General features: G+C 38.2%; 1 protein-coding gene across 18 annotated transcripts in view; it reads right to left on the reverse strand.

The window, feature by feature from the left end:
* The window catches only part of KMT2C (lysine methyltransferase 2C), a 194,248-nt gene that overhangs the window by 28,449 nt on the left and 138,143 nt on the right, over positions 1-27,656 (reverse strand). For 13 of the 18 annotated variants that reach the window (XM_061348809.1, XM_061348908.1, XM_061348837.1 and 10 more), the window contains 15 exons: positions 24,630-24,758; positions 22,512-22,631; positions 19,916-20,046; positions 18,089-18,275; positions 12,771-12,875; positions 12,367-12,414; positions 10,582-10,719; positions 10,372-10,404; positions 10,170-10,289; positions 7,940-8,078; positions 7,469-7,683; positions 7,278-7,351; positions 4,601-4,783; positions 2,083-3,969; positions 735-1,060 (listed from right to left, as the gene is read on the reverse strand). In XM_061348809.1, the coding sequence (XP_061204793.1) occupies positions 735-1,060; positions 2,083-3,969; positions 4,601-4,783; positions 7,278-7,351; positions 7,469-7,683; positions 7,940-8,078; positions 10,170-10,289; positions 10,372-10,404; positions 10,582-10,719; positions 12,367-12,414; positions 12,771-12,875; positions 18,089-18,275; positions 19,916-20,046; positions 22,512-22,631; positions 24,630-24,758 (3,835 nt within the window). The remainder of the gene's footprint in view (positions 1-734; positions 1,061-2,082; positions 3,970-4,600; positions 4,784-7,277; positions 7,352-7,468; positions 7,684-7,939; positions 8,079-10,169; positions 10,290-10,371; positions 10,405-10,581; positions 10,720-12,366; positions 12,415-12,770; positions 12,876-18,088; positions 18,276-19,915; positions 20,047-22,511; positions 22,632-24,629; positions 24,759-27,656) is intronic. The other 5 variants (XM_061348828.1, XM_061348931.1, XM_061348880.1 and 2 more) reach the window with 3 other exon arrangements.

Genomic DNA, 27,656 nt, shown 5'->3' on the forward strand with positions numbered 1-27,656 from the left:
ATATTTAAATAAATATTTTGACTAATTATGCTTACATTTAAATGAGCTTTATGACTACAATAAAGTAATTGCTTTAATTATGTTTAATAAACAACCTGTTTTCAGTTCCAATAATAATAATGGATAGAAAACTGACAGAAAGAATTACATTAGTAAATAAACTATGTGTTACTGCAACTCAGTGTAAAAAATAATGTTGTGTGGATTTAGAAATTACTGAAATAAATCCAAAATACTGAAAATGATTACTCCTGAGATGACAATGTATGCTGATACCTGTATTCATTTTCCAGCATAGCATTCACCATAAAAATGTCACCGATAGAAGCTGACATTTGATTACATATTCATTATAAATGAAAACAAGAATATTACATTTATTCATTACTAAGACATCACCTTTCATGTAAAAAAGCCCTGCCCCCAAACCATGGACAACAAGTTCTTCCAGGTCACATAATACTTTCACAAGTATTGCAGTGTCTCCATTTTTATTTCTGATCTATTCCCAATAAAAGCCAGTGTAGAACACCGTTAGTGTAAAGCACACACTCTAATGTTACAGACGTTTCAGGAAAACTCACTGGTCACACTGCCTGCAGGAAGCTTACCAGCTACTGCAGACAGCACAGATGATTTTTCATCAAAAAAATCCACCTACCCTTTATCTAGCAATTTCTGTAAATGCAAAACTACCCTGTAATAACCTAGGTTTAAAAGATCAAAGAGCTTACCTGAGACCATGAGGCCTCATCCCCATGGCATTCATATCACCTGGGAACTGGGGTCTATTGAACTGCCCATCAGCAGGAAACGGGCCACGTTGGTCTTTTGGGTACACAGTGAACCTTGGCCCACCTGGAGGGACAACAGAGGACCTAATATTCCCAGGATACGGAGGAGGAGGGCGGTTAAACATCTGATTTAAGTTGTCTTGCTGCCAATGCTGAAGAGGAGCTGCATGGGTAGGAGCTGCTGCATCCTGCAAGGCTTTTTCTTGCCGAACCGCATTCTTTTTCTGCTGTTGCTGCTGCAGAATAATTTCGCGTAACTTTTGGCGCTGTTGAAAAGAATATAATAATCATTGTGCTTGACATGGCAATTCACGTATTTGGAAGTGTTACGCTCCACTAGGTTAAACCTTTTGAAGAAAATAAATTCTTCAGTCATTACAGAGGAATATCATAAACTGTCATGATCAGGTCAGAAATTAGAAGAGGGAACAAACACAGCAAGATGCTGGTAATGCAAGATAAATCTCCAGAACCAATTTTACTAATTAACATATAAGCAACTCTCTTTTCCATTTTCTATTCCAGTAACACAGGCCCTTTAGCCACATGAAATTTAGCACATGCATTCTGAGGGAGAAAGGTGACCCGAGATTCATTGAAGAAAATTCAGCAAGAGGTTTACACCAAAGCTGCAGAATATGATAATGAAAAATATGATAAATACTATTAATTTTTCCACAAAATCCACTTCCCATTGCTCATTCTAAACAAACGACTGAGCAGCTTTCCACAAACTGAATGTAATTCTGTGCCTCAGCAAGAGCTGTTGGCCAAACATTTCCTGACAAAAGGCTGCACTGAATATGCCTCAAGAAGAAGATTGCCCAATGGAAGGATTCGCTTCCACGTTAGCCAACTGAAAAGTTAGATAGCTAGTCTGAGATCTTTGCTGATACTCCCTTTCTCGGTCAGTGAACAAGTCATGGACAGTCAGTTCTATATCTCAACTATTATAGGAGAGAATTAATTGTCCTTTCAAGGTGTATTTTTTTCCTCACACTATAAAAGAGTTACTACAGACCCATTACCTACATCTTCAGTGGCTTCAAAAACAGCCCTTGCTTCCTTTTTGGATCTTGTCCAAACTACTTAACAATTACTGACGTTTCTATATTCTCCGTACTGGGATTCTATCCAGGAGGACCAAATTAACATAGTACAAGAATGAAGATAATTCTAAATTATCTAGTAATGTTTAATGGCAAGAAACTTCAAGTATTAACAAAAATGGGGGAAAGTCTTCTACTTATGAAATTTTAATACCATAAGTATTGAACATTATTCCCACCTGTCTTAACTTCTCAGTATCTGCTTGAGACATATTCATGGTATTCTGTGTATCTGTTACTCCTGTGGTTGGTGCTGGGCCAGAAACTTGTGAAACTTTGGGAAATTGTTGTCCTTGAGAAGTCATTGGAGAATTTCCAGGTGCACTGAAGGTGCCCTCAGATCCAGGCCGTGGCTGTTCAGCAGCATCATGGGCCAGCTGGCCAGTTCCAAAAGATTCTGGCTGAGGTCTTGGAGTCATTGGTGGTTGATCATATGGGTCACGTGCTGCAGCAGCTGGACCATGGCTAAATGAATCTGTTATTGCAGGTCCTGCAGGTCTGGGAGTTTGAGAACATGGATCTGATGGCCTGACAAAAGTGCCCTGGAACCTGTTCTGTGGTGTCGGCAGGAAAGGATCTCTATTTGGCATTAGTCCTGGTCTTGTCATTGCAGGTCTGTTAAAATTCTCTGGAATCCCTGGCCTTGGAGTTGCTGGTTGTTGAGAGTAAGGATCATTAAGAACTGGCCTTGGTGTTCCAGGAGGTTGGGCGTATGGATCAGAATGTCTCTGATTTGCTGGAGACTGAGCAAATAAATCTGCTGGCTGAGCAGGTCTTGGTGTTGGTGGCTGCTGCATATATGGATCAACTGTGGTAGGCCGAGGAGTTCCTGGAGGTTGGGCATAAGGATCAGCAACTGGTCGAGGAGTACCTGGAGGCTGGGAGTAAGGGTCCTGAGAAGCTGGCCTTGAAATGGGCCCAGACTGAGGGAAAGAATCACTCTGTTGTCGCACTATCCGCGGTGGATGAGCAAAAGTGTCCTTTATTGCAGGATGGGGAGTAAGGGGAGGTTGGCTGTATGGATCATTAGGTTGATTATGGGAAAAGTTATCCACTGGCCTTGGTGTCAATGCTGGCCTTTCATATGGATCAACAGCAACACGCCTTGGTGTAGTTGGCATTGATGCATAAGGATCTTGTGGGGACTGAGGTGGGCGCATAGGGGTTTTGAAAGGTCCAGGACTACCATCAACAGGAGGAGTAGGAGTAGGAGTCAATGGCGGCCGTGCATATGGGTCGGCAGGAGTTACTCTCTGCCTCTGAAACGTATCAGTCCTAGGAGCAGGCTTAGTAAATGGATCACTGCTTCCAGATGTTAAAGGAACCTTCCCTGACTGCTCCGTAACTATGGGTGATCTTGGGACACCCATCGGTTTGGAGAACTGCTCTGATGCCATGACAGGCCTGGGTGTGTCTGGTGGCTTTGCATAGGGATCACTGCTACCTGGAGATGAAGAACATGAATCCCTGACTGGGGAAGGCCTGCTTCCTGATGGTTCAGTTACCTGAATGGGCCTAGATATGGATGACTGTGGTGCAATGGTATCTAATGGTGCAATGGTATTTCTTCTAACAAAGTTTTGGTTTATTGGTGCTGGTCTAGGTGTTCCCACCATTTTAGCATATGGATCCATTGGAGAAGGAGGTCTTGTGTTTGTGGAACCTGGAGAAAACATCTGCTGTGATGATGTCTGAGGAGTCTGAGACTGAGACAGTGAATCATGTACTGAGATTCGGGTTGGAGTAGGGGGTGGGGCTTGTGGTTTTAGGAACACATCATCCGAGGATGCCGATGCAGGTGTAGCAGGTAGCTGCTGCTTTGTAAAAACATCCTTATGGAATGTCTGTTGTGCAGGAGACATACTTCCATTGCCAGTCTGCGGTGTTAAGGGGCTCTGGATCCCACTGCTAGGTGTGTCTGAGCCAGACTGGTTCAGAAGCTGTTGTGAACCAAACTGCTGCTGCTGCTGCTGTTGCTGCTGCTGTTGCTGCTGCTCATTTTTCACTTGCTCAAGCTTCTGTGTGGCTTCTATTTTGGCTTGCTGCTTGCTTTTTTGCCTCATTTGCTGTTGTAAAATTATGAGGAGAAAGATTAGATTTTTAAGTCCAGGATATACAAAATCTTTCTGGCGACTGAATCTGTAATCAAAACTTCAGGATGCATCAAATATCAATTATAAGTAACTGTAAACTGCAAATTTCAAATGCAATGGGAGCAGAGGGTCTAGCTATTTGTAAAGTCCAATTACTTTGCCATGCACCTTGATTGTCTAGGAAGAAGCATTTTTCAGGTTGCCTACAGAGCAGCACTGCTTTCTAACCTTATACTCTGAAGATGAAAAGTTACTGACAGATGCAGCACTGGTGTGGGGCAAATAAGCTCTTAAGAGACAACCAGCCCAATCTGAAGTAGCAGTCTACAGGACAAGGTTACTTTAATACAGGGTATATAGAAAAAAACCTACTCCATACAGTGAAAGCATAACCTATTTCCATAATATGTAAGATCAAAGTTTTAAAACAAGTTTTCTAACATTTACAAGCAGCTTCTCTTGTGATAGTATCTATTTTCTTCCTAGGCAGAATGGCTAACTTAATACTCATACAAAGAAAGATTAAGATTGATTTTGTTACAACAGATTCCAAAAATGCAATAAAATGCAGAAAAATAACAAAACAGCCTCAAATGCAACGTACCTGTCTGAATTTCCATTCCTGCTCATGTTCCGATTCCCTCTGTTTTAATGGATCTTTAAAGAGGTCGGAGTCAATGCGTGAGCTAGGATCAATGCTATCCTGTTGCTGCTGCCTTTTCATGGAGTCATTTGACATCTGTACTTTATTGATGCGCAAAGCAGCTCTATTATCTCTGGCTTTTTGCTGGAAAAAGATAAGAAAGAAATGAGTTGTTAGCCTTATTTTCTTCTCCAAAACTAAATCATGCACTTTAGAAGGAATTCCAAACTGAAAACAATTAGAGTCTATAGAAATTCTGTGTTTAACATGCACGGAAAGAAATAAGGAATTATTAGCATAGAGGTTTTTTACACGCTAGGAGTGTCTGCTTCAGGTACTGTGTTGTGGCAAGAAAGCATGAATCCCACCAGTTTACCTTTCAAATCACATACTGGTGTGGTCTGCAATCTTAAGACATGAGCACAGCAGATGATGTTTGGATCAATAAAGGCCACTAATGTGGAGAACTTCAATGACAAGAAAAATACAGTCTGCTCCACTAAATGGCCTCTATAGATCTCAGTATGTGTTAAGTTAGCAGTATAAACATAGGATATGGGCTTATGGATCAGGAAAAATTGGATAGAAGAGCAGCAATTCCTCTTCAATGAGGCATTTTATAGCCATACTGACACTTTAAAGCATCTAATGGAAGTTTCAAAGACTCTGTTTTACCAGCAATCTAGGATGTGATTTCTTTTCTGAATTAAACCCTCACATCATCTTTTTCACATTTTTATTTGCAGTTGTCAAGTAGGGGTTGCCTAGCAGAAAAGGCTTTAATCCTTCCCCTCCAACAATGAAACAGAAACATGGATGACAGCATCAGTGTCACAGCAGCAGAAAAATTAGTGTCATTTTCCCCTGTGAGGGGATTGTGCATACCAAGGTAAGTAAAAAGCCTATAATTTACTAACACACTTCTGAATTTAATTTCTAAGGTGGCCTTTACTCATTCCCACAGAGTGGAAGTCCCTCAGGAGAGGTACCACAGCAGCTTCTTGCGCACACAATGGCAGAAGCACTAGTGACAGCGGAATGCAAGAGTACACTTCAGTGAGGAAGTAACTGTTCTTGCTATGTAAATACTCCTGTGTGCACGTGTGTGCACCTGCAGGCACCCTCCTCCTGAACATGAAGAAAATAATTATCGCAGCTGCTTTTTGGATATCCATAAGGGGAATATGACTGCATATGTTTAGAACAATGAAAAAAAAAGAAAAAAAAACCAGTAATAGACATAATTGTAAAGTGATAAGTGCCTGGATCCACATCCTGGATCCACATCCATGTATGTGGATTGTGTCTTATAAATACTACATAGAAGGAATCACGACGACTAAATACAGCATGGACAAGATGGCATAGAGGTCCAAAAGTGCTGAAGTTACAGGCCTGAATAAAAGCAGAATGATGACAATTTCTCAGTGATAAAAAGAAGACAACAGAGATTTATTATTTCAAGTAGAAAGGGATTCAGAAAGATTAAGAACTGCACTTCCCACATGGAGGCTGGGCTAACAATTTATCCTCTGAAAGTTATGAGAGAGATAAGGGGACTTTTTTTTATTTGGACAGTAGGAGATGATGTTGGTAATATTAAGCTCTGAGTCATCAACATGTATGGAAATCAAATTTGCACACTAACGGGACTATTAGTAGTGGGAGAGGCTAAGGGACTGAAAGCATAACCCTGTGAAATCCACAGAAACATACAAAGTGAGAATGATCATCCAGTTGCTGTTGTGAAGAAACAAAGATGAGAATCAGGAATGGAGATGTGACAGGAAATTAAGAAAAGTCTTTTTTACTTTCCCAGCCATTGTTAGCAAATGTACTCAGCCATAATACAGGTTCTGAGGTTTGGATGTGGGCAGGCTTCAACAAGAAATTTCAACAAAGCATAAGGTTCACCCTTTGAATGGTACAAGTTCTACAGAATGGAGTCAACTCCAAATAGCTACTACAAATACTTGACTCAGATCTGAAGAAAGTGGATGGTTTTGGAGCGAGAAATGGAATCGTTCACACTCCCCACAACATGGAAGATATCACAAGAGTTTCCATCACAAAGCAGCAGAAGAGAGTGAGTACTGAAGGGGAAGAGTAAGGCAAGAACATAGGCGTAGAAATAAAATGAGGGAAGTAGGTATGTGAGCACTGATGCTTCTGGACTGGTTAGTTCAACAGGTGAAAGACTTCAGCAACTCTAATGGAGAAAAAAAGATTAGTGAGAGGGAATGATTAAAGAGAAGAAAGCCACATAATGATTTGTTATTATCCTTCTGAAGAAATTAGCAAGATCCTGTGCCGAAAATGAAAGAGCAAATAAGATTTGAGGCATGGATGAAATGTAGGAAAGAGGCAATGGGAACCACAAATGTTACTGTCTCAGTTCATGTCTTTAGATTGCACAATGCTAACATAGTTTATTCCAGGACTAAAAAGCAAAGAACACAGGCATAAGTATTAAGTTAGAAGTTAAATTACAGAGGTATTCTTGGAGTAAGTGAACTTTCACTAACCCTAAAACTTAATTTATTAAACAAAACAAAACCAACAAACCCACAAATGAAAACCTTATAAATGAACTATACGTTTGCTGGATGTATGTGAATGCAGGTGTAATTGTTCTTACCACATATGGAGCCCTCTCCTGTGAGCTTGCTTTCCTCCACAGTTTAGCAATCTGCTTCACTCTTGTAGTCCAGTCTGCAATCAAAAAATGTGTTAATCCACAAGGCTTTGAAAAGTCTATTTTACATTCTTTCAAATGAAGATGCATATATTGCTACAAAATATTTAACTTTATTCAGTAAAATCACTCACCTGGGAATTCTTCCTTCAGGTTAGGGAAGTTGATATTTGTATAGAGAACAGGTGCTACTGTTGCCATTTCACCCAAAGCTTCTTCTTTTTCCCACTTCAGGGTGCTTCTTTGAGCATTGGACATTGTATCGCCTTCACCTTCCAAAGGTGGAGCAGATGGTGCCCATGAGCTGTTTGGATCACTTACCATTGGATTGAACGCTGGATTCTTATCCCTGACAAATCAAAAAAGGGTTTGTTTTTATATATAGGTTGCTGTCAACATAAAGCCAACCATCCGACCAGCCAATTAGCGAAGTACTTATTCTGTTTGTTATTTCAGTAATGAACAGGCTGCAATACAGAAGTTTACATAGCGGCTGTCCAGACATAAGTAGACAAATACTATCACAGTATTAATAACATCACCACCCCACAAGTGACAAAAGCTAAACGAGATGTTTGGGTTTTTTTTTCCCCATCTTCACCTACCTGGTATCAGTATATGGTTGCTGTGTAATGGGAGAGAAAGTACCCAGTCCACCTCCAGCAGCCAAAGCTGCATGAGGGAGATGAGGGTTAGGGCCAATCAGACCATTCATAAGAGGCACTCTTGGAAACGCATTCTCTCCTGGAAAGAAGAAGTTTAAATTACTGTTTTAAAGGGTGACTGTTTTTAAGGCAGAGGTGGAAGTTTTCAGTCTCATCTAATGAAAAAAATAAGTGCTTAAAAATTGTACTGACCTTATATTTTGGAAAAGATTTTAAGTATCAGTTTACACTGCTTCCCTGTAAGTTTAAGGGATTCTTTGCTACTGTTAGCACATCCCTTTTTTTCTTGCCTGGAAAATGTGGGGTTTTTTAATTGATTCCCAAAACTTTTGCAGTAGCCTGTGCTATGAAACTGCACTTAATATTAAAGTATATTCTTAAAGGCTGATGTCTGTCATATTTGTTATATGCAGATCCAAGCAGCAAGCATGGAGAAAGCTGGTTTCAGTCCTTGCAGAATTATCATTAGGCACCTGAATTAAACATCACCCCTTCTGAGACTTCTGAGCAGTGCACCAAAGTAATCCTCATTAGCTACAAACTCCCTAATTTGTAACCAATGAAACAGATAAATCTAGTCAAATAAGCATCAGCATTTTCTAATTAAATGTCCAGCCTAGCAGTACAAAAGCAGAAAATTTCATTTATCCTATTACAATATTACAAATGTGGCACAGGCAGATTCGTTCCAGCAGATGGTATTTGCAGATGTTCCTACACATAATTAACACTGGCCTTTGAATCCCTGTCACCTAAGTGTCATCATAACTTTTGTCCCAGTATTTTCTTACAAGCGTAGAAGTAGCTCAGGAGGTAGATGCATGCATCTGTAGGATGAGACTGTACCATTATCTCATGCTTTAGGAGACTGCCTTCTGATCTATAGGTTACATACACTATGCAGCAAGTATAGTTTGGATGAAAGTAACTAAAAATTTAAGAGAACGTCCTTTATTATAGCTACTAAATAGACAGTATACATTAACTGTCAAGACCTGGCAAACAGCATGGAGAGTCAGGCCTGGGGTTTGCACTGTACGATCACATGTTTTTATGAGAAGAGAGCATTGAGTTTATCTGAAATTGCTGAAACTTGATGCAAGCTTCCCCATTATTGAAGCATTTATCTCACAGAAACATGTGGATCATTACACCGTAACTGAACCAAATTATGAATCTAAAACTTTGTAATTGTGGCAGTACCCACAGGGAGAAGTTAAACAATCCTGCAGAGCTCAAATGCTGAACTTATCTTCAAGTACTCAAGTAACTGGGAAATAGGCAATGATAGCTATATTATCTTTTGTTTTAAATCACCTCATTATTTGCTTTAAACTCTCTCCTTTCTAAGACTTTTGAAGTCTTTCTTTTTTATGGAAATTCATCCAACTAGGAAATCAATCTTTTTTTGTCTTATGATTAATTCACTGGTGAAATCAATCTGCATACTACTTTTCTGTAGTACCAGTATAACAGAACTGGCACATGAGCTCAGGGAAAATCCTCTAGAGATGATGTCTGATGAGAAAAGAGTGCATTTATTTCTGCTTACACATACTGCTAAATAAAACAAATTAATTTCCACTGGTAACAACAATAAATAAAATCAACCTGCCCCTTGCTTTCAATATAAGAACAAGAATATCCTGTATTAACTCAGGATAATTTTAGTAGTAACGCAGAAAATAAATTACAAACTCTCTGATACATTCCAAAATTACTCAGCCTTCTAAATGTTATTTGGGTAGGACTGGCTAATATGTCAAACTGAATTCTTAATGGAAATTAACTCAGTAACTCATTGTTACACATATTCTTGCCTTGCTCTTGAGAAGGTACTCACAAGTAATTAAAGAGTAAAGTCAGAAGAGAGGATACATGCCTTATCACAGCCAAATTTCAAAACTATTAGTGTGTCAGTTAAAATAAAAGCTCTAATATGTCAGGAAAATCTAAAATAAAAGTCCTTTTTTATTAGCAATATTTATGTGTATTTTAATCACATACCCCCTTCAGAACAGTTTTAGAATCATATGTCATAAATTAACAATGGCATTCCACCAGTTTAAAATCACAGAAAGTAAGGCACATCCTACTTTCACATCAATATTTAAAAGAAACACAACTATCCTGACCAGGCTACTTTTCTGAAAGTAATAAAGGAACATACCTTGACTGTGCAAAGGCATAAGCTGTGGTGGAGGTGGAGGCTGTGGCAAAGGAGCTGGCTGCGTGGTTGCTGGACTTAATACAGCTGTGAACAAATCTTCAACATCCTTTCCTCCTAGCTCTGCAAAAACATTGTGCATGAGCTGGCTGGCACTGTTTACAAACTGTATTCTACGAAAGTCAACTAAGATTAGAACACCTACCTGGGATTTTGTACAGTTTGCCAAGAATAGCGCCTAGACAAAATAAACACAACACAGAATGAGGAATCATCAAAAAGTGCAAGAAAATTAATTTTGCAACCAAGTCTAAATTGGTACGTTACAATACACAGGTAAGTAATTTGAGAAAAAAAAGGGAGGATTTTTACTAACATTTTCTAGAAGACCAAGATCAAGGACAAAAAAAATTACCATCTGTGACCATTTTGTCTAGTTCTGGACTGAGGATTCCATCCAGCTGTTCTTCACTCAATGGCCGTGAACTCTGGTTGACATTTGGCTGAGGCAGAGTAGAAGGATCATCAGAGATGGGACCGATATCCAACCCAGCTGGAGGAGGAAGGAATGCTCAGTCATAAATAGTAAAATTTATTGGCATAGAACAAAGAGCATAAAACTTTTCTTTCTTCTTAAGAGCTGAGCTATCAACTAAACCGACACTTTCTAAGATTTGAAAGGTAAGACAAAATACAACATTCATAAGAAAAATCAAACAAAATCAACTTCGATTTAACTCCATCTTATGCTACTGTTTAAGGAATATTAATTGAACAGAATACGACTGGAAGAATGGGAAATAAGACTACTGAGTTTAGGTACAGCATGTTCAATAGTTTTAAGTACATCGTTCCAATATAGCTATTTTCCACAATTTAAAACAATCACACCAGTGCTGAATATGGTTCATCCTCAGGCAGATACGGTTCATTCAATTTTTCTTATAATATTACATTAATTACCTTAATATTACATTTCACATTATAAAATTACATAAATTATACTAGTATTACATATGAGGACAGGCTAAGGGAGCTGGGCTTGTTCAGCCTGGAGAAGAGAAGGCTCCAGTGAGACCTCACAGAAGCTTCCAGTGCCTAAAGCATTTCTAGTGCCTACAAGAAATTTGAAAAGCACATTTCCCAAGGGCAGGTAGGGAAACGACATGGAGGAATGGCTTTAAACTGGAAGAGGGTAGATTAAGATTACATATAAGGAAGATGTTCTTCACTATGAGGGTGCTAAGATACTGGGATAGGTTGCTCAGAGAAGCTGTGGCTGCCCCATCCCTGTCAGTGTTGAAGGCAAGGCTGGATGAGGCTTGGAGCAAACTGGTCTAGTGCAAGGTGGCTCTGCCCGTGGCAGGGGGTTGGAACTGGATGAGCTTTCAGGTCACTTCCAAGCCAAACAATTCTATGATGATTATATGATTAAATATCTACTGCAGTGCTGCTGAAGTGTAGTCAATATAAAACAAGTTATAGCAGTTCCTGTTTAAAAAAAAAACCTACAGAATATTGTATGTTACATCAAAGTGATTTGTTGGTACTATAACTTACTACACAGACTTCCCAACATCATTTATAAGCCAATAAATCAATCAAACAAGAAAGGCCTTTGGAAAAAAAAAAAAACAACAAAAAAAAAAAACAACAACCAAACTAAACACTTCAGTATATAAAATATATTTCTGTGTTAGATACCAAATAAAAACAAATTTAAGATAATGAAACATGCTGTTCCACTTATTGTCAACCTGTGCTTTACATAAAGTGATGAATCGTCATCCAGTGGAAATAAAAAGATTGATGCTTACTGCTTTAATCATGCTTTAGTATATTCACATTGTTAAAATGCTTTTTATTTATGAAAGATACCACTATGATAAAAACTACACACTACTACTAGAGGTAATAGTACAGTGGCAGCAAGAAAATGCATGGTTTTGTATCATGAAACACAAAAACTCAGGAAAAGTTTTTAAAAGTGGTAACAAAACCTTATACAGTACTCTTCAATGCAAAGTGCAGAGTTTATAGGTTGTGTTAGACATACACCACAAAAAGAGTGGAAAATGAAAGCATGAATTAGTGACACAGTAAAGGAATACTAGTTTCTACACATGCAGTTCTTTCAGCTAAAACCACTAAGAAAGATAACTACTTCTAGCCATGGATCATCCATTGTTTAGTTTCTTACCAAATGGGGAGGGTGAGTTCTCAACCTGGAAAGTGCATAAATCAAGACCTACAGGACCCAAACCAGATAAAATGGATGATTATAACATGAAAACAAAACAAAAAAAAAGTAAAGAAAAGCTGCATGCTGAAAAAAGCTACGCAGGTATGATAGACAACGGCAGCTACATTTTATTCTCTCTCAAGAAGCAAAGCAAAGAGCCAAGTAAAATAAAATGTTGAAAGGTTGGGGATTTTTTTTACTGGTAGAAGGCAACAAAATCATCTCAAACCAAGGTATTCTTAAGATATGAAAACTGTATCTGAAATTACCTACAACATAACCTATAGATACAACAAACACATCTATAATGAAGAAGGAAAAAAAGCACACAAATACCAGGGAGACCTTACAAACATACATACCTGAATGATCTCCAGACTTTACCAAATCATCAGAAAGTATTCCAAGAATATCATCATCAGTATTTAAGACCTCAGAAAGATCAGCTAAAGGATCATCGGTGCTACCTGTGTAAGAGGCAATAAATAAAATCAGCCAGTCGTGGCATTTATACATGACTCCGGTGATGTACTATAGCTTGAGCTATAAACTCAAACACAGATTTACCAGGCTATAACGGTCTTCTATAGCATGTATAACTTGTGCAATTTGTACTGCAAGCCACAAGTAAGAGACTATGCTGACTAGCACCTCCTCCCAGTCACTGCTGTAGCCATTTTCACATGCTTACACTGCTGAGTATTTTTTTAATACAGTGAAAGTGGTTAATATAATTAGTCATGTGGAAGAAAAACTGGATGGTTTTAGGGAAAAAAAAACCCAGCCTGAGACCTAGTCAGAACTTGCAACCTCTAAGACAAAAAAAGGCCTGTGAATGTAAAAACCAACAAACAGGTCGTATTTAAACAAGAAAAAAGGTAAGAAAGTGATCAGTTACTTCTCTTACCACCACTACTTTTCTTAAGACTTCAGAGTAATCAGTTACTACACCCTAATAGGGAAGAAAAATCTAAGAGTAAGAAGCAGTATTAAGTAAATGGAAATTGGAGATGCTATTTTTAAGATCAGAAGAAATCCCAAAGAAATGAGAACAGCCGAGGTAGAAATATCATGTTTGGCTGCTGTCTAGGAAAAACTGCTCCGGTCCTAGCAATAAATTGTCTAATATTAAATAATAAATTCTGGATATGATTATCTTCTTGACATCCAATTCATTAGAGAGAAATGGCCATATGGCCCATGTGGTTTTTTTAACTAGGTTTTTAGGACTATTACAGATGTGCAACACTTGAAAAAAATTGTTTGGCAAATAAAAGTTAAGAAAAATATTTTTCAGAAAAAACTGCAGACTATGGTTACCACATGAGCAATCACTGTCAGATGAATGAAATGTGCTGAGATTGTAAATATGCATATATTTAAACAGAGAAAAGGGATTAATATTAATCATATTCCACATATACAATGTGGAAAACAAACATGGGCAGGTTGAAGACAGACCAGAAAGTCAAAGAACAAACAAATTTCACACATGTATATGTATCTTTCCCACTGTTACAACCCAAGTGCCCCAGGAAAGCATTTCTAGCTTAATTCAGAGGCCTGGTGCCAAGGACTTACTTGTATCATGAGGCTACATTCCTGAATTGCTAAATTCTACAATGAATTAGAAGTTCCTTCTGCTCTTTCAGAGTCAACCATCTTCCCTTCTACCATTACTGAAAATCAACAAGAACATACTTTTTCTTCATCTTACTATTTTGCTTATTTTTCTCCTTCATAATGCAGACAAGATGGTTTCATCCTAATTAAATTATTTTTTATGTTTCCACTAGACATATTAAAGAGTGCCTCAAAACCACATCTGTTTGAGGGTGTAACTGTTTTGTGTACCTGATTAAAAAGTCGTATGAAATGTAAGGTTTTAAACAAAACCTAGTTGTTGTTGTAGCAATTTGGTCTAATTATTGGTCTAAGGTGATGTCTAAATATTGGTCTAAGGTGATGTCAATGACTTCAGCTGGCTGACAGGAAAAGGCTTGACTCCAGCCATTTCGCAGATTTCCTGAATTCCTATCTGAAGGCAGTTAAGTATGACTTATAAAAAAGCCTTTGTGAAGGAAGCATCGAGACTGTATTAGTAGCCTTTAATTCTTCTGTAGTATTTTATATTACAGTGTTTTTCTCCACAGCCCTTAGTAATATGCTTGGGAAGAGTCCCTAAAAATTCAACTTCAAATTTGAATATAAATATATTGCAGAAGTAGTTAGAAAGAACTCAGGTGGAAAGATACAACTGAAGGCTTTACCACCCGTAGCTACAAACTGGCCATGAATAAATTCAGGCTTCAAATTAGAGGGCTTCTAACCATTAAGGCAATCAGATGCTGTAATGGACTTCCAATGAGATTAATAGGTTGGAAAAAGCTTCCTGCTTTCAAAATGGAGCTTGTTAAGTCTATAAAAAGGCTGACTGTTGATGACAGCAGAGGGCTGTAAAACATGTATTCTAAAACATTATTTTCACATTTTTCTTCTATTTTTTCCATGGTTTAATTCCATGAGCTAAATATTATCTTGGAAACAACTAAATCACTTTAGGCAGCTGCTTCAGATCAGAATCAATAGCTGGTTGACATCTGCTGCCAAACAAATAGCTCAATACTGCTCATTAATTTGACTCAGAATGGAGATGCAAACTAAGACAAAGCAAAAAGGAAAATAACGTGCATATAATGCTGGATCTTTAAGACAGCACAGTTTCACTGTTATCTTGTGATCTGGATCCCTCCAATACATTTACTGTTATTTATTTATTTATGAAGTTCTAAAAGAGTAAAAATGCCTCTTCCAAGGCTGCAGCCACTCAAAGATGTTTAATAATACAGTAACAGATCTAGTTATAAATTATCCCAGCAGCATTTGAATCAGTTGCAGAGACTCAGAGAACTCCTTTTGTCAATGAAGAATCTCTTCAGCGTTTCCTGGAGACCCTACCTGAACAGATTACTTTTTCAGCATCCCTTGAAAAAATACACTTAATCTAAGCTATTTCAAATAAAAGGAAAGGTCATATTGACAGAGCCCTGACAGAGCCCACCTCACTAAGTGGCCTCTTTTTCATGAGAGACATCCAGGTCAAGAAACACAAGAGAGATGCAGACAGTTCTCAAATTTGCCAGGATGCAACAGATCCTAGACACCACCTTCAAGTAACATATCAACAGCCAGGGAAACCCTGGAGATTTGGTGCTCTGTGAGCAAGCCTTCTTCACACTTTGCTCTAGTACCCTCCTGGAAATGATTGTAAGGGTTGGTCCCATGCAGAATACACTGTGAAGTGTACCACTCATAAAACTACAGGAAAGGTGTGTCTTGTAACTGAAAACAGAAACTGCAACATCCTTGCCATACAGAAATCAGGACTGGAAGCCTAAAGCTCACTTAAGTCACAGTTGCTAGAAATTAATTATAAACAAATGACTCCAAAAACCCACTTCTGGCTATCACTATCAACACTGCAATCTTGTCTAGCAAAAGTTTCAGGTACCCTTAACCAAGCTTTAAGAACAGTCTCAGAACACGTCACTGAAACACACTGCCAGTTCATGAGCAGATTGAACACGCCACTGTTCAACTCCCTAGCAGTCCTATGCACATGCTGAAAAGCAAAAGGGTAATTTTTTTTAGCTGCTTCAGAGCTCTTTGGAAGATGAACAAGTATATCTAACCCTTAATCCTGGGATCAAACAAGTGACGCTTCCAAGAGAACATTTTCCTTGTGGAAAAGACCTATCCCATTAAGCAAGGACTGTCATAGAGTCAACACTCCTTGTTAAAGATGGCACTGTAGGAGAACAGCAAGGTTAGTAACAACACAGCCCTACAGCCCCCCAGTGCAGAGAATAAAGCAATTTAGGCTGTTCCTGCTCCAAAGCCAGATCTGTACCAAAATGACGACAAAATCACAGGTGCTCTGGGACATTGTTCCCACCTCCAGCTCCTCTGCAATACCATTCAGAAGGGGAGATGTGACTGTTGCTAGTTCAGCGTCTACCAGGGTCTCCACCACTCATAATGAATCTGTCTCTCACACATGTGTGGATGCTACTGTGGAAATTACTATCTCTCACAAACTCACAGTGAAAGAGTTAAGAAAAATTGCACTGGAAATGATCAATACTGGCAGATGACTTCACCCACTGGTGCTCCAACTACAACAAACAGCTCCGTCTGGACACAATTTTGGCTGAGAAAACTGAGCAGTTGAGAGACAATTGTTGAGAACACTCCTACAACCAGAAAGCACTGTCCTTTGAGTTTCTCATATATAAAATGGGAAAGACAGTAGGTTATCCACTAAAACTCTTGCTTGTGATTTATTTATTGTAAACTTGTTATGATTTATTTCTGAATAAAAAGAAGAGGAAATGCCAGTTTTGTAACTTTCCTTATTTATAAAGAATAGGTTTCTAAAAAAAAAAATCCTTTCAAATTTTGGAAATGCAGAACATTAGATTAACTTCAAGTTCATGAATTTCTAAAACCTTATACTACCATAATACAGGAACATTAATGACTTTAATCTTGCAGTTGAATAGGCCATTGAAGATTTCTGAATCTGTATTTCTCTGGCTTCAAAAGAATGCTGGGGTAGAAAAAGGTCTGTGAGAGTGTATCTTCTTGTAGTATTGGAACCAATGAAATAAAGACCCTGAAAACACTCCACTCGCAGCAGTTTTCCCTTTAGGGAAAGTTAACTTCTGCACTCCCTATTACTCAATATTTCAACTGTGTAACAATCAATGTTCAATTATAATGTAGCCTTTTAATTTAGCACATTTTCACTGAGAAACAATCACAAATAACTGACCTTCCTTCAAATGACTCCAGACATGGGAACTTTATCAAAATGTGCAAACATTTTTAGATGGAAAACCTTGTGAGGATGAGCTGAAACACAAGCTGCAAATTAACTAATACACACAAGAAATAGTAACAGTTTTTAAAAGACACAGAATGGTAAAATACCTCTATCTGACAGCATATACTGTAAGACATGGAGAAAAGAATAATCTGGAGGGGACAGCAAGGTTTTTGCTTTTAATTGCTCCTTTGTGTGAAGCTGCCTTTTCAGCAGCACTTTACAACCCTCTAGCTATTTGCAAAAGTCTCAGCAGTAACTCCAGTGAGGTTTTGCAAGAGCAGAAGATCGCCCAGTGGCTATAAACTTCACCTAGAAGGGGTAAAGTCCAGAAAGAAAATGGTGAACCAAAAACTCTGAGGAGACTGGCAACCTAAAATAATCTAAAACGTTAAAGAAAATACAAGTTGGATGATTGTCATTCAGCTAATACTCAACAGACTACTAAAAATATCTTTTAATTAGAGTACTTTTGTCTTCTTCTATAATGGATCTGTATGCTTATTCTTACACAGAATTAATTTTCATGAATTTTATAGACATGGACATTACAGTCAAGGAGTTTCAAATGTGCATTAAGTGGCAACTGTGCTATCCGCTGCTCTTTTTGAAACAGCTGGAGCCCTCAAGCTGAACATCGCTAATTATCAACATAACCTCACAAGGACAGCTAATACACAGAATTGAAAAATTCTCACAATGTTCATCTGATGTAAAGTAGGAAAGAGTGGAAAAGCCCATGGGGCTACAAGAAAATGAGACTACTGAATTATCACTAACTTTAGCTTTTTATACCTTGAGGTCCCAGTTTTGCCTGAGCTGGAGTGGAGGTTGAGCTAAGAAGGGGATCAGATGAAGGATCCAGGAAATTGGTGGTCAGGTTTGTTTTACATGAGAGTTGAAGCGATTCTTCAGGTAAATGATCTAGGCTCATCTTGTTTTGTCTACTGGTATCTAGTAGGTCTTTCCCAAAGAAAGCTTCCTGCAAAGAAGACAAAACGATTCAATGTAGGAAGAACACTGTATCTATTGGGTAAATGACAAAGTTGAAATTAAAAGCCAGTGATTACTAGAAATATAAAATCACACTCAGTCTCACATGCCTGCCAACATGGCAATATCTCTTCCAGGCTATGAGGCATGGATATGGTGGCTATAACTTACCTGAGGTAGCTACACTATTAATATTTTATTATTAAATTCACACCTCAAATCATATAAAAAAACTACAGTTACCTTGCATACATATCGAACAGAGTGTAACAATGCAGTGCTTTTATACATCCCAAGCTTTTCAAGATTTTCAGCATTTCCCCTTGCACAGAAAGGACAGCTGAAGAAGGGGAACACTGCTAGGCAACTTGATCAAGGCCTCACAAGAAGTTTATGAAAAACATACAAGTGCATTATAGTCCAAATTCTAGAATGAACATACACTGCAGTTTAGTTAGCACAAAATCATCCTAACATCAAACTGCAGTAACAATCCACCTGAAGACGTTTAAGTTACATTACTGTCTTTTAAAATATTATGTAACAGTTATCACTCACATCAGCCTGACTACTTAGTATGGTGACAACAATCTATCAAATTTGAAAGCTAATTTTTTATTCCTTATATAAGAACTACTTCTGGTTTTATGTAGTCTTTAAATTTTTTATTTAGGATATAGCTGCTAAAATAAAGCTGAAGATTGCCTTTTTTTTTTCTCCCCAGCACCAGTTATTCCAACCTCAGCAAAAGAATAATCTAAGAAATACTCTGGATTGTACAGGAGTAAAACATGCATTAAGAAAAACACCCCTTATCCTTATTAATCCAAAGGAAATGGTGCTTAAGAATTTTCTTTCCAACTCATTTCCCCACATACGAAATACAAATTATTTTTAGACAGAGATTGTTCCACCTGTCAGTTCTTTGCTTTCAATCCCAATATAGTCTTTGTCATGACATCTGGTGAACATCTCCAAGATAATGAAGTTTTCATTTAAAAAGTGGCTGAGGAGAAGAGCAAGACAAATAATATTCTCTGTGTGAGACATATATAAGCCAGTTAGTTTATCAACTGGTTGAAAGTTGCTCATTCACCATTAATATCCTGGTTATTATCTATAACTGCTACCTCTTACTTGCTAGGGACACCACTGAGATAAAGTGGGAGAAAGAGTAGAGATTGTTGTGGCAGGGAGATACAGGGCACGTAAACCCACAGGTAGGAAGACAAGTTTCCCCTATCAAATCATGTTCTATAATCCTCAGAAAGGAAAAATCAGTATCTTGACAAAGTAACATGATCAGGCTAGGACATCCTACAGAGCTGAATGGTGAAACGTCGCATGTCAGCTCAGAGAGAAAAGACAGGCTTCTCCCCCCTCCCGCCTCCTCTCTCAGAACAAGTAAAGATCTGTACACTGAGAAATAACAACAGAGGACTGGAGATCTAATATAATATACAGCTTTCTGTACAAACTTATAAACATTCTTTACAGAAAACCCATTTAATTTGAATGATAAATTGGGAATAGAAAGAAAATATTTAACGGGTTAAGTGAAGTACGAATCCACATGTAAAGATCAGGTTTCTAAACAGATCTAAACAAGGAGTATACCAATAGCTTTACCTGCAAGTAGACAGGAAAGGTTTCTTCAAGTTTATTTTTCTTTTTTCTGTAACGCTTTTTTATTTTCTCAGTACTTTCTGAAGCTGGGGTGGACTCCTCAACTGGAGTGTCTGGCAGCTGTTCTGTCCAACCTAAACAGTAACATTCAGTCACAAATAAGTAAAATACCTGGTATCTTGCTCTACAGGTACAGTAGCAGTATACCTAAGATATCTGGGTGAAAGGGTGTACTGAATCTCATTCTAGATATATTGTATAGGTGGCTTTTATCCAGCCAGCTGTGAACTGGCACCTGATCATCTGGGCTCTGGCAATAAGGAATACCATATGTGACACTGCTCACGTGGCTGTAACCCTGTGATACACCTCAGTGGCTGAAGACAGACCTTTAACTTTCGTATCTCCAAGCCACCTAAGCATTTGGTAATCTGAGAAATATTATAGGTGCCATTCAACCAGATATTTGAAAGATAATTCCACTGAAACAGTATCTCCAAAATCACCAATGCTGAGCTACACATTAATCACCTTTCATTTTATACACTAATTTTTCTCAAATTAAAAGTAGTAAGTTTTTCAATCTGAGAAAAAGACTGCCATATAAATAATGAACAGGCTAAAAAAGAAATCTATAAAGAAGCCCTTAAAGAAAAATCACACATTTATTCACCTATCATATTCCGAAGTGGCACTGCTTTTTCTAATAAACAGAAAAGCAAAGAGTGCTCATCAATAATTCAGTATTTTATTTCAACAGACCAGGGAAAACACTGCAGGTAAAAGCAGAACTTTTTAAGTCCTGCTAGTTCTGTCTTGCCAGAGCTAATTACATCAAGTTAAAGACCCTGGGAAGTTATAAAAGAAACTGTATTATTGTGGAAGTAAAATCAGCTATGCTTTATACTACAGTAACCTCTTGTACTGTATCTGGAGGACTGCAAGTAGAATGAAGCTCGCCAACACCATGGCTTCTGCATTGTTTGAGAATGAGCTTTTGCAGAGAAAAGAGGTAGAACATAACAAAAGCAGCAAAACACTTGGTAAGGCTGATGAGTACTGGCAGCTGAGAAGCAGGCTCTCAGCAAGCTACCATGATTTAAAACATACAAGCATCATCTGGGGTTGCTTTCTTCTTAACAAAGCAACTATGCTTGAGCAGACAAAAAGAAGCTCCAAGATATAACTGAAGAATACTTGATTAAGAATACTGCTTTTTAACAATATGCATTGTACTGTTAGGCAGAATGGGGAAATAATTTTTAGCCAATTAATTTTTTTTTTATTTTTTTTTTACTTAAAGGAGCACATCCCTATAGACAAGAAAAAGTTCAAAGCAAAATTTTCAGCACTACTTAAAACAACATAGTATATTACACTGAAATAACATCTACAAAGCAGAAAAGCATAACTCTTACACTGATATTAAAGAGAAAGCAAGCACTGTATCTCAATAGGGGTCCTAGCTAGACTACTGAATTGCACTAATAAACATTTGTTGGATTCATACAGTAGTTCTACAAATGCAAGTAAGGACAAAATTAACTATTAGTTTTTACTGCCCCTGGATGTTGTGGCAAAGATCCAGCTTTCACCACATTGTACAAATACATAGCAAGAGGCTGATCTGCCTCTAAATAGACAGCAGAGAGTGACGAGAAATCAAAGACTTCTGAGATGACATCAGCCAACCGTTATAGGAAACAGGCCCTGACCTAAGCATATTCTACATCTCATCTTAATGATACCTCAATATTTTCTAGATTAGATAGTGTGAACAAATCTAGACATATGAAGTAATTTATACTCTAATCACATACAGCAAGAGAACAGGGCCCAGTAAACAAAATCTAACTTCTTGTTAGGTGCCCAATCTACTAAGTATTAAAGTATCAGTCATTAAAATGGCTTTGATATGAGAGACTAGAGTAGGATTCTTCAGCCCTGGAAAAAACAGCAACTGATGGGGAAATATGACACGTCTGCAAAATCTTTCTGTATTCTAAATTAATATGAACTGATTTTCAAAAAAACAATCTTCCACAACATAAAATGCAAAGGCAGGAACTCTCAGATACCCAGTCTAAAATAAGAAGGGATTATTTCTTCATGCAACAATAATAGTATATTGTTGAACTCACCAATACAGAATTTTCCACAGCTTAAACAGATACATAAAAATATCAGACACATTAGTAGAACACTGAATACTGTGTATATTAAAACTTATTGTCCAAAAAAAACTCTGGATCAGGACTTCCGGTGGAAGGTGTATCAGAAAGAGGACTGCTCTAAACCTACCTCATTTTTTACATTTTTTTCTGTCTTTTAGCTCTGATACAATACAGCAGTCCTTGTAATTCTATGTACCTCTCAAAATAGCCTACAATTCTTTGTTTCAGTTTCTTTGTAAATCATAGGCTTTACTGAAATTACATGTAGGAATTAGTATTTTCAGTTGAATTAAGAAACCAATCATGACAAACACAAAAAACGTTTTCTGTTGTACATCTCTGGAAAGAATCGTATGTTGATGAGTTGCATTATTTTTACTGCCTTAAGCATGAACAGAAGTTTAAAAACAAGTTTCTGCACTTACTTTCCTCTCTACCAGGCAACTGCTCAGAAACAGATCCAGAAGAATCTTTCCTGGACAGCGATCTTTTAGTCTTCCCCTGCCCAGTACGACTTCTCTGACGCACCATAAATCCCCCAATACCTAACAAGGAAGCAAAAATTCAGTATATTGATTAAAACTGTTTCATAGTAAGAATGACAGCAGGATCATTCTGCAGGTAAAGGGGACTACTGCATCTGTAAAGGTCTAAGAATGAATCTGAGATATTTAATGATTTTTCATTGAGTTTTCCAAAACATTTATGAATTTGAATGTCTCCATGGGTATGTATGTAATTATCAAAAAGGATCAGGACTTTATAACATCCACAAGAAGTTCAAATCACCAAACTTGTCAACTCTCAAATGTTATTTTTTGCCATCCCTTGGCACGCTAATGAACTGCTCAAATTAGAAGTCAATCTAGTAAATGAAACCTACTAAAGAATCTCAAAGGACCATCAAAAACTCTACATATTGCTGTAGAGAGCCCACAACTCCACACAATACTAAAGAAGGACATAACACAAAATAAAAAGATAGTTAATGAACATCATACCGCCTGAAACCCCCTAATCCTTCACTAGAGACTGCAGTGCTCCTGATCTTTTACAGCAAAGAAGTAGTAAATGCTCCATCCCTGGCAGTGTTTAAGGCCAGGCTGGACAGAGCCTTGGGCAGCATGGTCTGGGTGAGTCATCCCTGCCCATGGCAGGGTGGTTGGAACTAGATGATCTTAAGGTCCTTTCCAACACTAACTGTTCTATGAAACACTTGGTGGGTATGTATGTATATGCATCAGGTTCAGATTTGTTTCATTTTTCAGTGCAATTGTTGGTTGCAGAAAACTAACAGATGGCTGCTCAACTTATGACCCAAAACCACTCTGAGCAAATGAAACTCTCTTCTCTTGAGCACCCAGCAGCAGAAGTAAATGGCTTCTTGAGGTACATTACTTGTAGAAAAAAAGGAAAGCTCTTTAAACAATGTGGGTTTGTATCACCATCTCTCCGGGGTGGGCTCATGATGGAAAGAATACATACACATGGGCATGACCTGCTGAGACAGGGCTCTTACACAGAAGTGTGGGAAATTACGTGGGGAGGGTAAAAGGTAGTAGAGCTCTGTTTAGCTACTGAGAGAGAAGCAAGAGAAACTAGACCCTGTTGTAACTTCAGCTTCCTTTCCTTCCTTCACTGCATTCCTTGCCTTCACCTCCTCAGTCATTTCACTGGCTGTTTTCCTCCTCTGCTGTGGCCTGTTAGCAAGCAGGATGGGTGTGACTGGCCAAAACAGTGCTTGTGACTGTAAAGGCTACCCTCAACTTCTTATCCAGAGTAGTCAGAGGCCGCATAGTGAAACACAAACCCAACATGTAAACACAGATTCTCAGACATACCAAGCTACATGAGACAGGGGCTCTTCAAAAAGCCAGGCAGGGTTTCAGCAGAGCTTATTATGTGGGTTCAATTTTAGCCCTAATGTATGAGAGCTATTTTCTACAGTCAGTTAGGTACTTCTAGCTTTTCCTGCCTGGAGATGGCTCAAGTGTTTCTGTACCCAGGACACACAGTTAATCCACAGTCAAGATAATTAAGAACTGACAGCACTGATAAATTAAAAGAAACGAATTCATCAAATAACTGAATTAATTAAAATTCACTGCCACATCAACTGCAAATATTTAGTAAATTACTCTCATAAAGTATTTCAGAAAATAAGATATCCACAAAAAAAAATCTCTGAAGTTCAGATATTGCCAGATATACATAACACACACACACACAAAAACCTGGCCTTCATCAGTTATATAAATACAGTACATTTTCATATCATGCTAAGAATAAATACAAGGTAGAGACCAATAATGGAGAGAACACTAAGAACAGTCACACAGCTGAGCAGCAACCTTTGGAAATGTATTTTGGTAAAGGACTAAAAATTGTTTTAACAGACCAGGGTAAAAACCTGACATCTACAATTAACAACAGAATACTTCAGAATTCAATACTAGGGTTTTGTATCTTTTTTTGTTATTACACAGAAAATATATGTTAAAACAAACAAGGAACACACAACCATATAAATTATTGTATCCTACCAGGCCTATATGGTTTTCGCTTCCTTTTTTTAATCCCATCAGCTCCTTCTGTTACTTTAGTATCATCATCCACAGCTTCCCGTTCCGGACTGGAATCTGATTTACCATCGCAATCCATAAGATCACCTTCTGCAGAAAAGAGGCAATGGTAACTAACTAGAAAAGGGAAAAAAGGTATTTTTCCAAAATTTCTACACCTGACTGATACCTGAGAAATCGATTGAGAACGTCAGATTTTTCACAAGGGTGATAGATACTGTCTAAATACTTTTGGGAAGCCCACCCTACCTATGCAGAAAGGCACAGTATGTACACACATTTCCTGTGAGATGAGATCCACGCAAAACCAGAGAATAAGTGCTATAGTTACTATATGTGAAACTAAGAAATATTTTTGGTGTCCTTTCAGAAGTCTGTGCTATCGCATTTTCTGAGTTTCTGAGCATTTTCTAGCCATACATCAAGGAGTATGTATGGACACAATTTACCATGCAAGATAAACTTCATTTTTATTGTCGTCTTAAGTTTGATTTGTCAGGGCTAGTTTTTGGTTTTTTTTTAAATGAGAAGACAGATTTGTCTGCAGCCTGCACTTGGAAGGCAGTGTTTAATGACTTTTAGTTTAGAGGGTTCTTGACTTGAAGCTGTGTGACTGACTGAAAGCAGACTTATCTATGAAGAGGAACTTGACTTACATAATAGAAAATTCAGCCCAAAGCAATTACTCAGCCTTGAAGATGAAGACTGTAATTTTGAGTTAGAGTTTATATTCTGTGTGAAAGCAGGGTAGAAACAGATGTAAAGTATGATGGGATTAAAAAGCCTTTGGTGTTGAAGACAGAGGGAGTTAATTCTGTTTCTGAGATCCCCAAAATGTCAATACAATAAAGACCTTTCTTCTTGATATGTTAAATATACTCTTGCGCTAAAAAGATATTGGAATTACAATTCCCTGCTTTGGATTTAGGTGTATAATTCTACATGGAGTAAACCCACATACAGTTGTAAGAGGGAGAAATAATGTTATAACAGACAGAGCTGGACTATTTCCTAGCACTTCTGCTGTGCTAGAATTGCAAACTTTGTTCCTCCATAGGCAGAAGTACAGACTAGACTTTCCCATCGACGACGAATTCTCTGCATTCTACCAGCAAAGCTGGAGGTTTGGCCAAGGCAGGCCCCACTGACCACCACAGCCAATTCCTCCCTCCCCTTAAGAGCATGGGTGAGCTCTCTTCACAACATGTCCACTTCTGGCAGAAGGGAAACCTGCTTAAGTGCTAATGTGTCCTGCTACACAAAGCAGTATACCAAATGTTCAATCCCACAGTGGTCCTTCCCATTTACTCAGCTCTACAAATACTAGCAGTAGTGCTACATTATGTCTACAAAGCTGAATCTGTCAAGCAAAATGAACTTTCAAGTGGACTTCAAATTGTGGAACACCTGATGAAACACCATACCGGATGAAAAAGCCTACAGATGAGATGGTAACAAAATCACCACAAGCTCAGTTTTCTCAGATACAGCCTTTTTTTTTCACCTGGAACTTCAGAGACTAAGTATGGGTTACTCCTGTTTGCCTGGAATTACTATACTATGTTGCTCCAACCAAAGCTGTGGCGCAGCTTTATCCAGCCTGATGCTCATACAAAAATTTCAGTCATTCAGAGAACAGGCATCGATCCACTCTGTGGAGCACATGTAGAGCTCACAGGAAATCCAGCCAATCTACCACATACATGCTGTGCTGTTACCGTGACATATATGAACAAGTTATGACTCTCAAAAAGGCAACAAAAGGTGATCAGAACTGAAATTAAAGTCACTGGAAGCTTTGGCTCTCTCTTTCATACTCTGCTATAACATTTATTTATCTTGTTACCTAATTGAAAAAGAATATCTATAAAAGCCAACAAGCAGGTAACGAAGTTAGACAAAGTTATATAGAAAACAAGCATGTTTGTAAAAGTAGAGATGATTAATCACTACAAAGAACAAGGGAAGTGATGCCTTCAAACACAATCAAATGCTTTTTTGCTTTCACCAACCCACCTGATCTTTGTTGAGGATGCTTCATCTCATATGAAAGTATGAGATGAAGTCTAAAAGTCACTGTAATGCTAATGTACCAAACCCTGTGAGTACCGAAGAAGATGAAAGAAAAGTACCTAGTTACCTGTTTCAAAGGTAATAATCAAATGAAGGGAAGCTGTTATAAAAAAATATACCTCTAGTCAACAGCAGACAGTAAGAATGCTAATCCAACGTGGGAACAATACTTGTATCAACAAGTTAACATTGAAACTGCACTGACGGTTAAACTACCCAGTTATGTCAAGTACACTTTCTGTATCTAGAAAAAGCTTCTTATGAAATTTAATCTGATTAACAACGAGGCAATGTTGTATAAACAGAAAGCACTTTAGATTGTGGGGTGCCTGTATTCCTCTGCTTCTCTCCTAACAGACACCTGCATGGCTAATATAATGACTCTCACACCTGCTATTTAAGTAAGCCTTTCCCCAGGCCACAGATTAACACCTATTCTACCAACACTTATCAGGATGTACAGCCAGAGCAGGGCAAAGAGGACAGAAGAATGGTATTGTACCATGCTGGCTGCTGTTTCTAGTGTTGAAGAGTGAGGATTTGAAGAGCAGGGCTGGCTGCTCCTATGTGCTTTTCCCACTCTCATCTCCCACCTTTGGTCTCCTCTGGCTGGGGCTGCTGTGCTTGCTCAGCTGTGAGGGAAGCAGGTGAGACAAGTACTAGCGGCCCTTGGACACATGAATCTTTGCTTCATGTCTAAGGCCTGCGGCAGAAGCAGCTCTCCCAAGGGCTTCATGCACAGACATGTGTTTGGGTAGGCAAGCATTAGTCCAGATCCCTTTGTCTCTCATCAGACCTGGAGGCCTCAAAAAAGTTGTTTAATCTTCCTCTCCCTACATACTACATGGATATCCCATCCTGGAATCTGAAACCCTTCCGTATTGACCCTACATACAGCATTGCCTACTTGAATCA

The sequence above is a fragment of the Neopsephotus bourkii genome, unplaced genomic scaffold (assembly GCF_033783945.1).
Source record: "Neopsephotus bourkii isolate Nb327-2 ecotype Australia unplaced genomic scaffold, CSIRO-AGI_Nbou_v1 NB_53, whole genome shotgun sequence".
NCBI lineage: Eukaryota > Metazoa > Chordata > Aves > Psittaciformes > Psittacidae > Neopsephotus > Neopsephotus bourkii.